The following is a 16,894-nucleotide window of genomic DNA, read 5'->3' as shown; positions in this document are numbered from 1 at the left end:
TACGTGTAGAATTTTATGTAAACACAAAAAATTTTCTAAACCAACCGTCCCAATTTTAGAAGCACCATGTGGACATAGAGACTCTAAAAATTATTAAAAGAAAAAAAGAAATACACATGCAGCTTAAACTTTTACTTGTTAAAGCACTTTGTTTAAATCCTGTTTTCTTTAAACTCTACCTGAAATAAAAATGGCTATCCCCATTATACAGATTAGAAAACTGAAGCTGGCAGATGAAGCCAAGACTTGAATTCAGAGGGCCTGGGTAATTTCTTAGTCAACATTTTCATCAAGTTACAACCGAAACCTCCTTGCCACGAGTAGAGAGGCATTTTGAGATTTTGGTCCATTCACCAAATGACTAAAGAAATTAAAAACTCTTTTCATTAACTAACAGTTAACATGGAATCTTGCTTAAGCCAGTGAGTCAAAACTCTAGGTTTATTTAGCACTTTTATAGAGACGAGGGCCTAGATTAAGTTTGCACTCACAAGACGGTGTCACAACTGCATTCTTGAAGACTATACTCCTAAGACTATGCCCTAACACAGGATCCTGTGAGTACTGTGATTCTCCCCCGTGGAATGTGGACTCTGCTAGGGGCTTACTACAATGCAACTGATGAACAATACACTCCCCAAACATGTATAAAACATCACCCCAAACATTCATTCTAAGTTTCTTCCTAAATGAATGGATGTGGAAGGCACTAGTCTGTGTCTTATTGTGTGAAGGACTGTACTAGAGGCTTTCATCTTAATTGTCTCATTTTAGCAAGGCATGTAATATTGTTATCTTACAGATAAGGAACTTGAGTTCCAGAGAGGTTAAAACAGTGGCCCAGTGAAAGAACTGGTACTCAAACCTAGAACTGATTCTAAAGCCATGCTTCCTACAAGGTAGGAAGAGAAAACCATACAGAGAGATTTAAAACTTTAATAAGCTCAGTAATATACCAACTATAAAATCCAAAGCCTGAATATATATATGTGTGTACATGTGTGTATATACACATATATTTGCTTTTACATAACACTTTGGGAATGAGTGTGGCTTTCCTTTCCTTTTCATTATCTCCTAGGTTTAGGATTTCAAATTGAAATACAACACATATATGAAATGGTGCACAAATTATAAGCATACAGTTCAATGAATTTTCAAAAAATCCCAGATAACCAAGACCCTGATTAAGAAACAGAACAGTACCAGTCCCTTTTGTGTCCTTAAGTTTCCTTTCTAAGGCAGCCTTTAGTATTCAGAGTCTAAGTCGATGTCTATCAGAAGCAACCAGAAAACAATGTTCATTTTCCGACTCAAAGACCAGAAAGAAAGAGACAGGGTTTAAGACTCAAGTGGTACATTTTAAAAAATTATCTTTATTTAGTTTTCTGATTCAGCACATGTATCAAAGACTAATCAACATAAAGTAAATAAGACATTAATTGGAAGTCTTACATCTCTCTAAACTCTGACCAAGAATGTCAAGATTGCCACTATTACCAGAACTCCAACCTAGTCAAGTTGTAGACAAGCTATCATGAACAACACACAGTGTGCACGGATATGCAGAGGCAAGAGACATGCTCGCACTTGGCTCTCCTCTCTTCCTTGTTGACGTCTTTCCATCTGACAGTCCACTTTTGCTTTCCATGCTAAGTTCCAAAGAAAGTCCAAAGGCTCAGGGTCAACCTGATCATACGCTCTTCCGGAGGAATGCATTCTTAAACTGTTGTGCCTGCAACTTTGTTTTTGCGGATGAAGTTCAGATCGAGATGTACAATACAATCTAGATGACGGTGCAGACTAAGAACTAAAGTTGAGCAGTAACCCGAGTTAAGGCATGAATGCACACACACACGTGCACACACACAGCACCCACGCTATCATGAACATAGGATTCCTTCCATTGCCTAACAAAAGGCAACCAGGGCTTGGCAGTTAACCACAACTGCTGAGCATTCTGGAAAATGCTCCCTAAAATCTTATGCTAACAGCTGTGTATGTGTTTTATCAAAAAAAAAAAAAAATTACAGAGAAAAAAGAAAAACTAGAAAAAAACAAAAACCTAAAAACCCCTTAATCTCTTACAATGGCTCTTGAGCATGGAACTCACGTAGCAGCGTCAATGGCTGGCTCTTCAATAATTTGGAAATAAAAGGTTGTTTTACTATGTATTTCTTTGGTAGTCATCACTACAAAGTTTCAGTGTTGGTTACCTATAAGACAAGTACTAGACAGAAGATCAAGCTACATAGAAATATTTCTTCTGTACTGATAAGATAAAAATATCGAGCTCTCGAAGCACAAGTTAGTATGCTTTTTCTTGCCTTATTGGGCATCCTCTACAAGCAAGGCTTCGTGCAGGAAAAGTTCGTGTCTACCTAACAAGGGGTAATACATATTCTAATTTCCTACAATTGAACAGTTAAAAATTCACATTATCAATTATTTCTGGTCAAATCAGAAGCCAACTGCAAAGGGAAAGCAGCACTTGGTGTCAAAGCCACATTCTGGTCACACATTCATTCCATGGTTGTGGCATCTCAGGAGCTCAGAATTTAAAACTCCTTTCAATTCACAAAGGAGTAAGTTCAATTCAATCTTAAATACTTCCACCATCTGCCAAATTTCTAGAATTCTGTCTAGAATGCCAGCATGCTTGATGAGAGAAAGCAGTTCAAAGCCCAGAGAGGTGTCAGGTATTAGGTAAGATAATTTGGTTTTGTACAAAAGGCATGGTAATCTGGCAATGGAGTACTTATCCTATTAGCAGCACAGTGGTAGCCAAGGGTCTCTGTCAGCAAGACAGGAAAAGGAAGGTACTGAAGCTACTGTTGCTCCCGCCCGCCTTCGGGATGGCTACTGATTTTACAAAGGCCTTCTGGGAGTCAGTCCAGGGTTACCCTGGGCGAGTGGGCAAAAGGAATGGCAGTAACCGTGTTCAGCCCCCATGAGAAATGCCTGAGCTAAGTCCACTTCCCATGGGTGAGGGGGCTCTTGCCTCTATGGGCTCAGGGTCTGATTCTTATGGGTCCCCAGTGGCTAAAGAATTGCCCTAGCAGGTACTGCCCAAATGTGATGGGGTCATAAAACACTTTAAAAGGACATGAAACAGCACAAATTCAAAATAGTAGTGTTTGGTCTATCGATTCTGAATGTCCACAGGGAAGGCATTTATGTTGAAAAAGTGCTGTTTGTAGGAGCTGTTTTATTTTGAAATAAAATGACTAGTCTAGGGGAACCAGCACTACGTTTCTGCAGAAGTCTGAATGTCAAGAACCTGTCTCGCAAAGGCATTTATCAGGAAGTGTTTGCTCACTGCAAGTGCTTTTTTATTCACCATGTGGCGATGTCTCGACTTTTGTGCTTTCAGGAGGTAACTAAATTGACAGGAAGTGGAGGGAAGTTCACTACAATACGGACTTGCTTGTTTGAATGCAAGACACTATCTAACGGCACTGAAATCTATAATCTTGTAAGAGTCTTGTAAACACATACTATATTTCTATTAGAAAAATCGAGAACTGTACCATGAAGGCAGAATGCGTTTGCTTACTCTCAGCGTTACTTGGAAGGGCAATGGACCAGGAGGGACAGTGAGCTGTTGGTGAAATCCCCGGGTTTGATACGACCCTGTCTGATTGAGTTAAAAACCTAAAGCCTCAATAATTAGATGCCGAAATTCTTCCCCATATTTGAGAACTGTACTGTGATTATGTATATTACACACACATTATAAATAAAATTTATATAGACGTACGATTTCTTCCCAACAATGGAGGAGTGACGTTCTCAGTTTGGGGGTGGAAGCAGGAAGAGGTGAAAAATCCTATTGTTGCTTTTACTCTCAAGTTCTTAAAATGCTACTCAAACACTATTATCCAACAAGACTTTTATCATTCTTAAATATGCATTCGAAGGCAAAAATGGAGGTTTCTATACTGTACAACATTAAATATCTACATATCGTGGTTCCTTATTTTTAGGAGTGTGTTCAATAAAGAGCTAGCTAGTAGAGATAGATGGTTGTCACAAAACATGGTCTCTTAAAAATTACTGATAAATTAATTTTCAGTTCTCTGATTATATCCAACAGACACACATTCTCATCATAAAATATACATTCTCTAGTAAGTTATTTTCGTCCACAGCATATATAAATATGCAAACACAGGTGGTAAAAATCACTTTACTACCCAAGTACAAAACAGGGACTGCTAAAAAGCAAAAATAAAGATGTTGCAAGTATTAAGAAAAGAGTGACTCACAGTGTTCCACTTCAAAGTGAAACCAAACAATTTATTTGTGCTAAATGAATGGAAATAACGTATTCAGGATATACTTTGTACACTGCACTTGCTTATACTGGGCGAAATAAGCAGTCATCAATGCTAATGTGCTACTTTCCTCTATACCTCTTTTCTTTTCTGCCAAGCAATAAAGTATTTTGTGGTCATTATGCCAAGATATTCCTATAATGCTCATTTCAAATAGTATTTTGCACCTTTAAAATATTTGTTCGAACTCTATTTTAGGAGAACACAAATAAAGAATGCAAAGGGAAAAATAGCTGTTTTTGTTACAGTCACGTTGCCTTCTGCAGCAGAAATCAAATAGCACGTTCTAATCAGCCATCGCAACCACTGGTGGGTAGGACAACATTTATCGACTCATGTTAGAAGGTGTCAGTTTGGGTAGATTAACATTAAGGATAAAGAAAGAATCACACTTTAATATACAATAATTATCCATCTTATGCATGTGGAGTAGGTACAGCCACGTGATCTATTACTTTAGACTATCTGTTTTACAAGAGACACGGATGTTGATATATACTGAAAATAACCTATAAAAAGTGTATCTGTAGAAAGCTCTATTAAACAGTGTACTGTCTTGGGCACTGATCCGTCTAACTTTCCACTCTACATTGAAAGCTAGATTTTCAAAGGTCTGAATGTAGTGCTAAATTATTGGTATGTTTGGTAAACACCATTATAATGGGGGGGATAATAACAGCTCAGTAATTTTCTGCAAATTCATGGAAAAAAATATAAAAAAGATATCTCTTTTTATTTTACAAACCTAAAAGCCAGGAAAATGAAGCTCTGGGCCAAGCAAAAATTGCACACTGCTGCTGAATTACCAAATATTGAATAGCGAATGTTCCAGCCAGGGAATGGACGTACGTGTAGATTCAAGTAAAACACTGATGGAAAAAGTTGTCTGTTTAGTGTTGTAGACCCACAACACTGGCTGCGTTTCCAACAAACATTTACAACACAATTAATAGTGAAGCCTAGATAACCTCAGTGCAAATAAGTCAGATCCAAATATGCCAGGGAAAGAAGCCTTTGGCGTTGAGTAGACGGCTCCACTGTACAAGTCCCAACGTGAGATTCAGACTAAGCACATGCATTAAGGCTGGGAGGAGGGGTGCACTGAATGTTGCAAGGGGGCGGGCTGCGAGGTGGCTGCTGAGGGGACTGCGGGCTGCATGGGTGGCGGAGGTGGAGGTGGAGGTGGCTGGACGGGGGTCTGTGTGTTGGGAGACGGTGGTGGCGTGGGCCGTTTGAATTTGTCAGGACTGTTGCTTCTCCGTGGTGAAGGCCTCTGTAGAGAGAGAAACAGCAGGTCAGTCTGGGTATGGATAGCACATTTCTAACACACCCGAACTTGGAGCTGAGGCCAGTGGAAAGCGGACCAACAAAGACAAGAAGCAAGTGTTTCCTCGTCTATTCCTACTGGTTTCTGAACTAGTAATGAAAACTTAAACAAGGTAGAGTTTACACCTTCACCTATGAAAAAGCCAGGCAACATTACTATGAAATTTGCACTGACCAAACTACTGGACTTGGGCCCTTCAATGAGATAGTCCTAAAATGAAAAAACAGCTGTCACACTCTCCCCTGAAATCTCTTCTGTCCATTGTACGTCCCCAGTTCCTTCTATCACTCCAAGTTTTCAATATCCTGGAAGCTACAGCTCACCTAAAAATATTTCTTTTACATAAACCCCATCAAACCAGCAAAACAGCTTCAGAAACATCTTAACGGGCTTTTGTAGAATAGAGTTCTTCTTTCCAAGACTCCCTTATTGGGAATACTCTCCACTCTCCTATTCTCAAACCCGTATCTGCCACATTTCCAATCGCTCTGTTAGTCAACTAAATAACTAGCTCTAAAGAAAAAACTCCCAAGTGGAGTTTGAACCAGAGATGCACTTAAGCTTCCTTCCGATTCCAGGAGAGAAAATTCTGAGTAGAACTAGAAACAAGGCTAATCTCAGGAAGAATACTGAGGGTCAGTGAACTGTGAAGGTGCAGACAATAAATACTTCAGACATTATGGCAACCAACAATAATTCATTATGGCAAGGAGCTGGCCACAGTTCAATCGGGGCATTGGCCAGGGTTCAAAATTACATTTCACAAAGGGCAATTTTTCTCAGAAAGTGAAGTTGAAGTTTTGCCTCCTGGGAAGGGATTTTAGTTTCAACTCCAGAATTCAATGCCAAACTATTGGGAACTCTCTATAGTTTTAAGGTGAACTGATAGAGGAAGGGAGGGAAGAAGGGAAAGGTAAATGTCTAAGGGCATCAATCCTAGTCTCCCAAGAAGGACCAGTTGCTACCACCATCAGGAGTCAAGTGCTGCTTCCTGCACCATGGATACTTACTGTGATACCATGAGATGCTCCCATATGCTGCACATGAAGACCCGGGGAATTGTAATAAGACATTCCGGCTCTAGTCAGTGAAGTTGGTGGTGTGAAACCAACTGTGTGACTTGCATATGACAGACCTGAAATATAACAACTTGTAAGTATTATTTCAAACTCATTTATCTGGTGTCTTCAACCATCTAGGAGGCTTTAAAATGAAGAAGTTCTCAGTCACCCACAAAAATGAAAATAGATGAGAAGCGTGGTGGTCTCACCAACTGGCCTGCTGGATAACAAGGGATAGAAAAGTTAAGCCCTGAAACAGAAAAGAGAGCCCAGAAATACGTCCATGCATAAATGGTCAAATGATCTTCAACAAAGGTGCTAAGAATACACAATGGGGAAAGGGTAGTCTCCTCAACAGTGTTGAGACAACTGAATATCCACATGTAAAAGAATGAAACTGGACCTCTTTCTTATGCCATTCACAAAAATCAACTCGAAATGGATTAAAGACTTAAACATAAGACCTGAAACCATAAAAGAAACTGTAGAAGAAAACACAGGGGAAAAGCTTCAAGACATTTCTCTTGCAATGATTTCTTAGATATGACACCAAAAGCACAGCCACAAAAGCAAAACTAGACAAGTGGGACATCAAACTAAAAAGCTTCTGCTCAACAAAGGAAACAATCAACAGAAAAATAACCTAAGGAATGGGAAAAATTATTTACAAACCGTATATCAGATAAAAGATTAGTATCCAAAATATATAAGGAACTCCTACAACTTGATAGCAAATAAATAACCTGATTAAAAAATAGGCAAAGGACCTGAATAGTCATTTTTCTAAAGAAGACATACAGATGGCCAATAGGTACATGTAAAGATGCTCAACATCACTAATCATCAGGGAAATGCAAATCAAAACCACAATGAGATATCACCTCACAGCTACTAGGATGGCTATTATAAAGAAAAAAAAAAAGATAAGCATCGGCAAGGATGTGGAGAAATTGGAACCCTTGTGCACTGTTGGTAGGAATGTATACTGGTACAGCCCCTATGGAAAACAGCATGGAGGTTCCTCAAAAAATTAAAAATAAAACTACCATATGATCCAGCAATCCCACTTCTGGGTATTTATCAAAAGAATTGAAATCAAGATCTTGAAAAGAAATTTACACTCCCATATTCATCGCAACATTATTCACAGTAGCCAAGATGTAGAAACAACCTAAATGTCCATCAACAGATGAGTAAAGAAAACACGGTATATACATATAATGGAATTTCTTCAGCCTTTAAAAAGAAGTAAAACTGAGATGTAGTAACGTAGCAGCTAGACATGAGAAGAAATGAGAATCAAGTGGAAAAAACAGATCAAAGGGGTAAAAAATCAGAAACAAAAAAAAGGGAAGTATCAAAAGGTACACCAACAATAATGAGACAAAGCCATTGTGTGTGTATGTATGTGTGTGTGTGTGTGTGTGTGTGTGTGTGTGTGTGTAGCCCTAAAGACAAAAATCACCACTGAGACTTTTGCAACTTCAAGATATTCAATGGAGAAAATAAAAGCCCTATATATGCCAATGTTCCCCAAAAGAAACTGATAGTTAAGGAAGAAACAACCCCCACCCACTATAATGTTCTAAGACCCTAGAATCATCTCCAAAGTATTTTAAAAGTACACATGTCTAGGCTCTCCTGACTATTACATAGGTCTGGGTTGGGGTCCAAACAGCTGTATTTTTCAAACATTCTAAAGGTAGTCATCACCTACGGGCAGCCTAAGCAGCCTTGGTCTTCGCGAGTTAAGTGCTGATGGTCCAGTGGTCTGGGGCATCGCTTATTTATCACTGCGTAAATGTAGCTATCTTTACATCTTTGAATTCCCAGCATCTACCAGGGTATCTAGCACAGGGCAAGTTCACACGAATGGATAGAATGAAAAGGGAAACAAAGGAGCAATTTGGAGAGTTTGGATGAAACTATCTATTGTCAATCACTTTTTATCTAAGATCAGCTGTTAGTGCTGCTTTCCCATTTGACGTATTTCCATTTCCAATTGCGGATTTTCAGTTCACATTTACAAAATGGAGGTCTGGGGTAAAGTACAAGTCTTTGGGAGCTAAGTGGTCATTTACTTGATGTTTATCTGTATCACAAGGACAGGACTTCATTCCCCTGGGGAGGGAAGAAAAGGTTTTCTTCCAAGAGCTTTGGGGAATACAACCCTAATCCTATTTCTTTGTGATGAAATTTAAGAGAAAGACTATGAAAGTGGATCCTTATCCCCAGATAGAGAAGCTCAGGGGGTTCAATTCATAATAAAAAAAAATAAGATCTAGCCTACTTTCTAGCATTACAAGGCTAATTATTAGTACGTTAAACTGCTAATCAAGAATGTTCAAAGACTCTTTATTGCCTACATTAAAAAAAAAAATCTTTTCCCTGCCTATTATAAAGGCCTTCTGCATTGGGCTCCAAACTGTCTTCTGATGTCCTAGGTCAGTGGTTCTCAACACTGAGTATTAAAGCCTTTACCCGACCCCAAATGAAATGCATCAGAATCCATGGGGAGCAGGGCCCCAGGGCAGCCGGTGGTAAGAACCACAGTGACCTTATCACTCTTGATTCTGACTTCCACATCCCAGTTCACTCCGTGCCCTTTGCCTGGGATGTCGTCTCTTTACCACAGGACTTGCTTCTTCCTTCCCCCCATGTCAGTCAGGACCTCACTCAGCCTTTGAAGAGGCAAACAGCCCAGACTGTCGAGCCGACTGCCATCTTATCTCAGACTCTAGTTCTGCCACTTGGCACTGGGTGACAGTGGACTTTAGATCCCTCAACTGTAAAATGGGATTACCATAGTGACCTCACAAGATTGTTGTGAGGATGAAATGAGTTCATATCACCAAGTGCTCCGAGAGTGCCTGGCACAAGGTAAGGGCTCAGGAAGTTTCAGCTCATTAATTCCTCCTTCAAGGCCCTTCTCAAAACTCTCTAAGCTGCCACCTCTCTCTTCTTGGAATCTCTTTTGCTCGTGGCTCTCTTCTTTGAATCTCTTTTTAAACTATTTAGCTTTTTTTTAATTATAACTTTGTATTTTAAAACAGTTTATGATTCATAAGAAGTTACAAAAATACTACAGGGTTCCCCTGTACCCTTCACCCAACTTTCCCCCATGATATCTTATACAACCATAGCACATTGTCAAACTAAGAAACTGACAGTGGTCCCATACTAGTGACTGAGGTACAGACTTGATGTGGATTTCATCAGTTTTTACTGCACTCTTCATATGTGTATGAGTGTGTACAGCTCAGTGTAATTTTAACACATGTGAAGATTTGAGTAACTATCACCACAATCAGGACTGCACCTCAAACCAGTACCACAAAGAAACTCCCTCATGTTAGTCCCTTTAATAGTCACACCTTCCCTCTAATCTTAACCCCTGGCAATGACTGATTTGTTCTCCATCACTGTAAATTTTGTCACTTTGAGAATGTTCTAGAAATGAAACCATACAGTATATAACCCTTTGAGATAGCTTTTCTCATTCATCATAATGCTCTGGCAATCCATCCAAGTTGTTGCACGTATCAAGTTAATTCCTTTTTATTGCTGAGTAGTATTCCAGCAGTGGATGAGTGGATGTATTACTCATCCACTACTTTTAACTACTTAACTTTTTAAGGCATATAACATACATAAAATTCATTATCCTTGGCCTTGTATTAAGAGTTTCTTGTATTTTTTTCCCCACTTCCCCAGGCCCTGTTTTTGATCCGCTCTTAGAAGGCCAGAGACCATGTCTTACTAATTTTTGTTTTCCCTTAAGCTGGCCCAAAGTGGACAAAGCTGCCACGCTTTGTGTTGAACTTCTTTTGATTTTGCCTCTTAAAAAAAAACAAAAAAAAAAGTCACAGCAGCATAGTCCTAGGCTGGATCCTAAACTCACAAACCCAAGCCACTTCTACCTCACACGTCATCTATGGCAGCCTGCATTACTGCAGCATTTCCCTTAATCAACCTGAAGCGGATTCCTCGTTTTTAATTATTATAACAGACAAAATGAGATGTCCCTAACATGAAGCTATTTTACTTTCCAAAACCACAAAACCTTTATTGCTGCCACCCTTCCAAGCAGTCACTTCACTTTATTCTGCTGTGGAACTCCTTCTCCACTCCCCTCCCCCACACACACTTCTTTCCCCAACTCTGTTTAAAATCTGTTTACCAGCAAGCACAAGAAAATCAGTCTCATCACTTCGGTCACAAGACGCGATCCTTTGGCCTGCTACCTCTTCTCTCCTCCCTCCACTTCACTTGCCAACCCCCTCCCCCTGCCTTCCTCTTTCTTCCTTGCTGGATCACTTACTTGCCCTCCTGGCCTGAGAGCCCCACACTGTGCCGCTACTGAGCCAGAGACCCCAGGGAGAGAGTTTTTGGGGTCAAATGAAGACAAGCACGCCTTTGAGGGAATGGTTTCTAAGAAGGGAAGCCAGAAGCAGAAGCAAAGCCAGCTCCTTCTTACACGGCCTGCCTACTGGGGCCGAGACCCACTCACAAATCACTGGAAGTATCAGGAGGCAGCTCGTGCTCAAAAGCACACAGGTTTTGGAAATAGGACACGCCCTCCCTCCCCTGCCACTTCCTGGCCATGTGACCAGTAGCTACTGAACCTCTGAATCACTGCTTCCTCAATTTTAACATGGGAAAATTATTAATTATTATATATGTTATAATGTAATAATACGTTAACTATTATGAGGATAAAAATGAGATAATATATGTAGAACATAATAAGAGAACCATAAAAGATGTGTTGTGATGCATCTTAGAAATCTACCCAAGGCTTTTGTCAATCAAGTGGCACTTAAAATCAGTCAAAGACAGTCTTCTTAAAAAGGTTTTTCAGAGTTAAATTTCTTTCAGGTTAAAAAAAAAATTCATGAGGGGCCGGCCCGGTGGCGCAGGCGGTTAAGTGCGCGCGCTCCGCTGCGGCGGCCCGGGGTTCGCTGGTTCGGATCCCGGGCGCGCACCGACGCACTGCTTGGCAAGCCATGCTGTGGCGGCGTCCCATATAAAGTGGAGGAAGATGGGCACAGATGTTAGCCCAGGGCCGTCTTCCTCAGCAAAAAAAGAGGAGGATTGGCGGATGTTAGCACAGGGCTGATCTCCTCACAAAAAAAAAAAAAAAAAAAAAAAAAAAAAAAAAAAAAATTCATGAAAAACACCAGCTGGCACTGTAACATTTATGCTTAAAATTTTCAAGCTAAGACTCAGTCTTGATAATGATTTGTTTTTGATGTTTCTGAAAAACATATGACCGTCCTCTCTCTGTTTACAAGATTTTTACATGCTAGAAGGGAACATATTTGGGGATGCCTATTAAATGTAGCAGAAACCAGCCACGAAAGTAGCGGAGAGCATGTACTCACCAGGTGATATAGGCCTGCTTGAACTCGGAGAAGGTGTGTAAGGGATCGGGCTGGACACAGTGCGAGGTCTTAATCCTTGTGCAGACATCTCGTTAAAATACCTAAGACGAGAGGGGGTAATGATCAGAACCGCCTGCATTTCAACAGTTCTTAAGAGAGCTCCTATGAGAAAACGTTTGGAGTTCACATCTTAAGGTCAAACTCCCGCCTGTTTAGAATGATGCCGTAGCTAGCAGATGCGTATAACATGGACTCTGGAGTCATGCTGTTCCACTGCTTGGCAAACCTCTCTCCCCACGGGTACAGATTAGGGAATCTGGGATGTTCTAGCTCAGGTGGGAGGCCTGGTGACAGAGCTGTGCCATACAGTAGAGAGGTCCGAGCTTTCTCCATTACACAACAGCTATGTAGAAATTCACTTCCACTGTCCCAAGAACTACAGACACAGCCACGTTTTAATGGCTCCATTTAAATTGTTATTTGAAACTCACACCCAAACAAGCTCTCTGAGATTTATGTCATCAAATTAAAGCTTAACAATATGTATTGCTATAAACTGGATGTCACTCGTTTACAAGACAAGCTTTGCTTAATAAATAGTCACACGTTGGAAAATAACAAAAGACACGAGCACTGAGCATCTGCTGCAGGTCACACTTAACCACACCATGCTCGGTCAGACTGCTTCCTGGATTCAGAAGTCACACCAGACCTGAGAATGCTCAAGTGTGATCATCAGGAACATCGGCTTTCACTTGGGGACAAGCACAGAGCGCTGACGAGGAGAAACTTCTGCTTGAGAGACTTCCTAATAAGCTATCCTTCACAGGCCTTATGGCTAAAGAAAGGAACGGCCACGTGTGCAGGCATCTTTATCCCAGGGAAGATCTCAGCCCTGATATTCAATCAGTTGACATAACACAGCCATTTCTACACTGGTTTATTCGACTCAAAGGAAACCAGGCTCCCAAATTTGACGTGCATCTCTCAACTAGATATCCTCCACTAATTCTTCCTACTGTCTTTAGAGCAGCCCATCATGGTGGCACCAGCTTGAACTTCTTGTATTCTACATCCAGCTAGGCAGGTAAAACCGCCTGTTGGTCTTTAATAAATAAACACACTTACAGACATCTCAAGTGTCCAACTATTTTCTTTCTCCCAACTGTGACATCATTCCCAGTAGGGAGAGAAGTCTTTATTGGGTGACGGTACTCTACTGAGATAATCTGACCTACAAAAGGTAAGGCCTACCTTCTGGAGTGAATATCAACTCTGTTAAAAAATGTTTATCTCAAAGCCTGAAGTAGCTTCAGTACTGTCACCGTGGTCAGAAGAAATTGTCCCTCAGAGCGTGTCTTACTCAAAACCAAATACAGGGCACTGTGTTGTTAACACATCATCTTCTCCATGTCTTGAGGTAGTTAATAAAGTAGTTAATAAGTTATTTAGTATTCTAGCTGATGTTTTTAGTCAAATGGCTTTTCAGAGGATAAAGATTTCAAAGACAATGGGACACTGTCAGAAATAAATCAGTGAAATTCAGAGTTAGGGATGATAGTTTCATAATACAAACTTTTGAGAAAGAGTAATCTTTATTCCTTTCAAATGAGGGAGCATACATACAGATATTTTAAATAGGATGACACACTGTTCTATTTTTATAAATGTTCTTTTAATTATAAAAACAGATCTTCATTATAGAAAACCTCACACTTTTCTTGAAACGATACTACTACTTTCCACAGCAAATTGATCAAAAGCCTTGTTAGCTTTCTGGATCTATTCAGTAACAGAGTGCTCATCTGCTAAAATCGCCCACATGTTTTCCCCATAACACGTTTCAGCATCAAGAGCCAGTACTACCGAGCCATCACAGCCATTAGCAGACCCTGGTCTCAGGCACTGGCTGCCCAGTCCTATTAGAGGGGCTCCTGAGGAAGCTCGGTCTCACCTCTCACACTGAGATACCGACCACGTAAGACCAGGGCAACCTTGATCCAGAACAGCGAATTTCCTTGCAGAAATGATCTGCTTCAGAGAAAGGCTAATTCCTTAACTGCTGGGTTTCTCTACAATCTTTTCAATTTGGATTTGTTGCTTATCTTAACAACCACCTTACTCCCAAGTATGGGGAGCCGGAGGGAGAAGGGGGAGGAGGAGAGGAAGAGGGGGAGGGGGAGGAAAATCTTGATGAGAGATAAATTCTGAGACCATTTCCTCTAGTTAACCAAAGGATGACCGTCCTTTTTCAGCCCATTGCTCTGTGGGACAACGAGGGGGTTTGATGTCGAGGCTTGTGCAGACAAATGCCTCGCATTCATTTTATTTTTTAAAAAGTACCTGTAAAAAGGCTCAAAAGTTACCAAGTGTGTTAAGGCAAGGCCTCTGGCTTTCAACAACTGCCACCTGTCTCCTGCTGATTCTTTCAACCTCTATATACATTTGTTTCCTTAGGCTGTACTATGGCTTGCTGATCCATATCTGTGAATTAATATGCTCCCATGCTTTAAACAGACATAACACAGGATTAGACTAATTCAAAAACAAATGCAAACTCCGCCTCTTTACACATAGCCCCACCTCCATTTCTCTCCCCACCAAATAATTTGGCATAGACAATTTTTTTCATGTTGCAGGAAAACAGTCAATCTTCTTCATCTATCCCATTCTCAGCATCTACTTTGATGTGGTGGTACTTATCATCACAATAAATAAACGTTTAAGCCATCTAACAGGCTCTTCCACATCTAACAGGATGTGAAGAGAGGCCTCTAGAGCCTGTTTCTGTTGTTGTTGTTTTTCTGAGGCTCCTAACACACGCACACACCTTTCATCATCCATTTCCAAGCTGGACTCGCTCTCCGAGAGCTGTCGGCACAGGGCTTCTCTTCTCTCCATCTCCCTCTGCAGCTTCCTCTGCAGCCTCAAGTTCTCTTCCCTCATGTGACGTTCCTCCTCTAGATACTGCGCCATTTTCTCTGAATCTGAAAAACCCGAGTTCTCAATTAAACGATGTTTCATACTCAAATTTTAAAAAAGAAGACCCCAGTCCAGCTCCTATGCCATAGACAAAGGGAACTCTTGCAAGACAGGAGTCCTCACGCTCCCACACACAGATGAGATCTGAATTTAAAGCTTACCCCATTACCAAAGTTTACCAACGATTTGCATTTAGAAAAAAATAAAATTAAAAAGCAGTGTTGAGAAGTTAAGCATCTTCACTCCCACTTCCTTCTTTCCAAAGTGCTTTATGTGGAGGAGGAAATGGTGGACTTGTAGCTAAGACTGGACTTAAGAGCTACCGGAGCTCTCTCTACCATGGTGGAGCCAAGAGGGGAGGGGGCCCAGTTGGGAAATAGATTCATCCACGGGCTGCCCTCTAGGTACCAATTCTGCTGCCCCTCAACTCCAGACACTGTGTGGCAAGTCACCCATGGAAGCCTGTCACACTTGTTAACACACTCACAGCGCACTGTGGTAAAGGCACATGGCGAACCAGACCACGCTTGGTAACAGTTATAATTCTTTGCATAAAAACAGAAATTAACACAGTAAACAACTTTAGATGAATATTTCAAATAAGTCTAATTTTTGGTGCGTGTATGTGACTGCTTGCCTGTCTCACACACAGCCTTTCTGAGTCAGACAGCAGGTAAAGAGCTATGTGCAGCTAGGCTCTTGGGATGGCGTCCCGCTTATGACAAACCCTACCCTTCCTCAGGAGCCATCCCTTATATCATAGTCACCGCTACAGCACCAGTCTCCTAGGCCAGAGCTGATTAGCCCAGGGCTAGATGCTGGACCCAGGCTGAGCCATCTCTCCCAAGAATCCAAAGTGAGGAACTGACTTCTTTATGAGGCTCTAGAATCTCCTTTTGCTGAGTTCCCTGGAACTATCAGAACTACCGTCCCAAGTTACTCTACGGCACAGTCCGGCACTATTCCAATAAATGGCAAAGCACGACACCCTTCCCCTTTTCTGGTTTACCTTAGACAGAATCTGTTGTTACTAAGTAACCAAAGTAACCTTAATACAAAACTCAGTGTCTACCCATCTTCCTGCTTCCTTCTTTTTTCCCATCTCAGCCAATGAACTTGGGAAAAGTAAAATCTCTACCTACTTCTTTTTTCTAAAAAATAGCTACAAATTCAGAGTGGCCATGATCACATCTAAGAGAGTCCTATAGGTTACTGCTCCATATTATTAGCCCAGTCCAAATTTAAGAAAGAAGGAAGGAGCTGAGAGCCACACTGACCGTTTCCCTCCTGCAAACTGACCCTACTTCAACTCCCAAATTCATCAGATTAGTTTCAGTTTTAAGCAACTCTAGGAAGATCTGATGACATTTTAGCAAATAACGACTTTTGCTGATAAGTACTCAATGATTTCCTGGACAGTGTCATTACAGGGAAATATAAAAGCTCTTGAATATCCTTATTTTAGAAATTCAAATAAAAATACCCAAATTATTAAACACTATTATGTGCACTAAACACTAAATCCCCTTGGTTGTTTTCAATATAACCAGAAACCCTGCTGTCTAATCCAGATGCAAAAATCTCTTTAATTGAAGGCATGCTGGGAAAATATTTACAAAGCACACTTTTAATATAAATGATTTAAATTATTTCATCCCAAATATGCAAGCGTGCAGAATTTTCCACTAGCTCTACAGGAAACACTAGATTAGTCCCTTGGAGTACTTACTGTTTCTAGAACTAGAAGGGCGGCTGTCAGAGCAAGTTGCCATTCTTTTCCATAAATAGGAAAACTTCACAGAA

General features: G+C 40.7%; 1 protein-coding gene across 1 annotated transcript in view; it reads right to left on the bottom strand.

The window, feature by feature from the left end:
* Nucleotides 1-1,356: 1,356 nt before the first annotated feature.
* CCDC6 (coiled-coil domain containing 6) overlaps nucleotides 1,357-16,894 on the bottom strand; it is a 109,276-nt gene continuing 93,738 nt past the window's right edge. The window contains exons 6-9 of the mRNA XM_058543402.1: nucleotides 14,940-15,096; nucleotides 12,110-12,210; nucleotides 6,675-6,799; nucleotides 1,357-5,610 (exon numbers count right to left, since the gene is read on the bottom strand). Of these exons, the coding sequence (XP_058399385.1) occupies nucleotides 5,416-5,610; nucleotides 6,675-6,799; nucleotides 12,110-12,210; nucleotides 14,940-15,096 (578 nt within the window). The 3' untranslated portion in view covers nucleotides 1,357-5,415. The remainder of the gene's footprint in view (nucleotides 5,611-6,674; nucleotides 6,800-12,109; nucleotides 12,211-14,939; nucleotides 15,097-16,894) is intronic.

Source organism: Diceros bicornis, chromosome 6 (genome assembly GCF_020826845.1).
Source record: "Diceros bicornis minor isolate mBicDic1 chromosome 6, mDicBic1.mat.cur, whole genome shotgun sequence".
NCBI classification, from domain to species: domain Eukaryota; kingdom Metazoa; phylum Chordata; class Mammalia; order Perissodactyla; family Rhinocerotidae; genus Diceros; species Diceros bicornis.
Note: the sequence above shows the minus strand (reverse complement) of the source record. Positions and strands in the feature narration are given on the sequence as shown.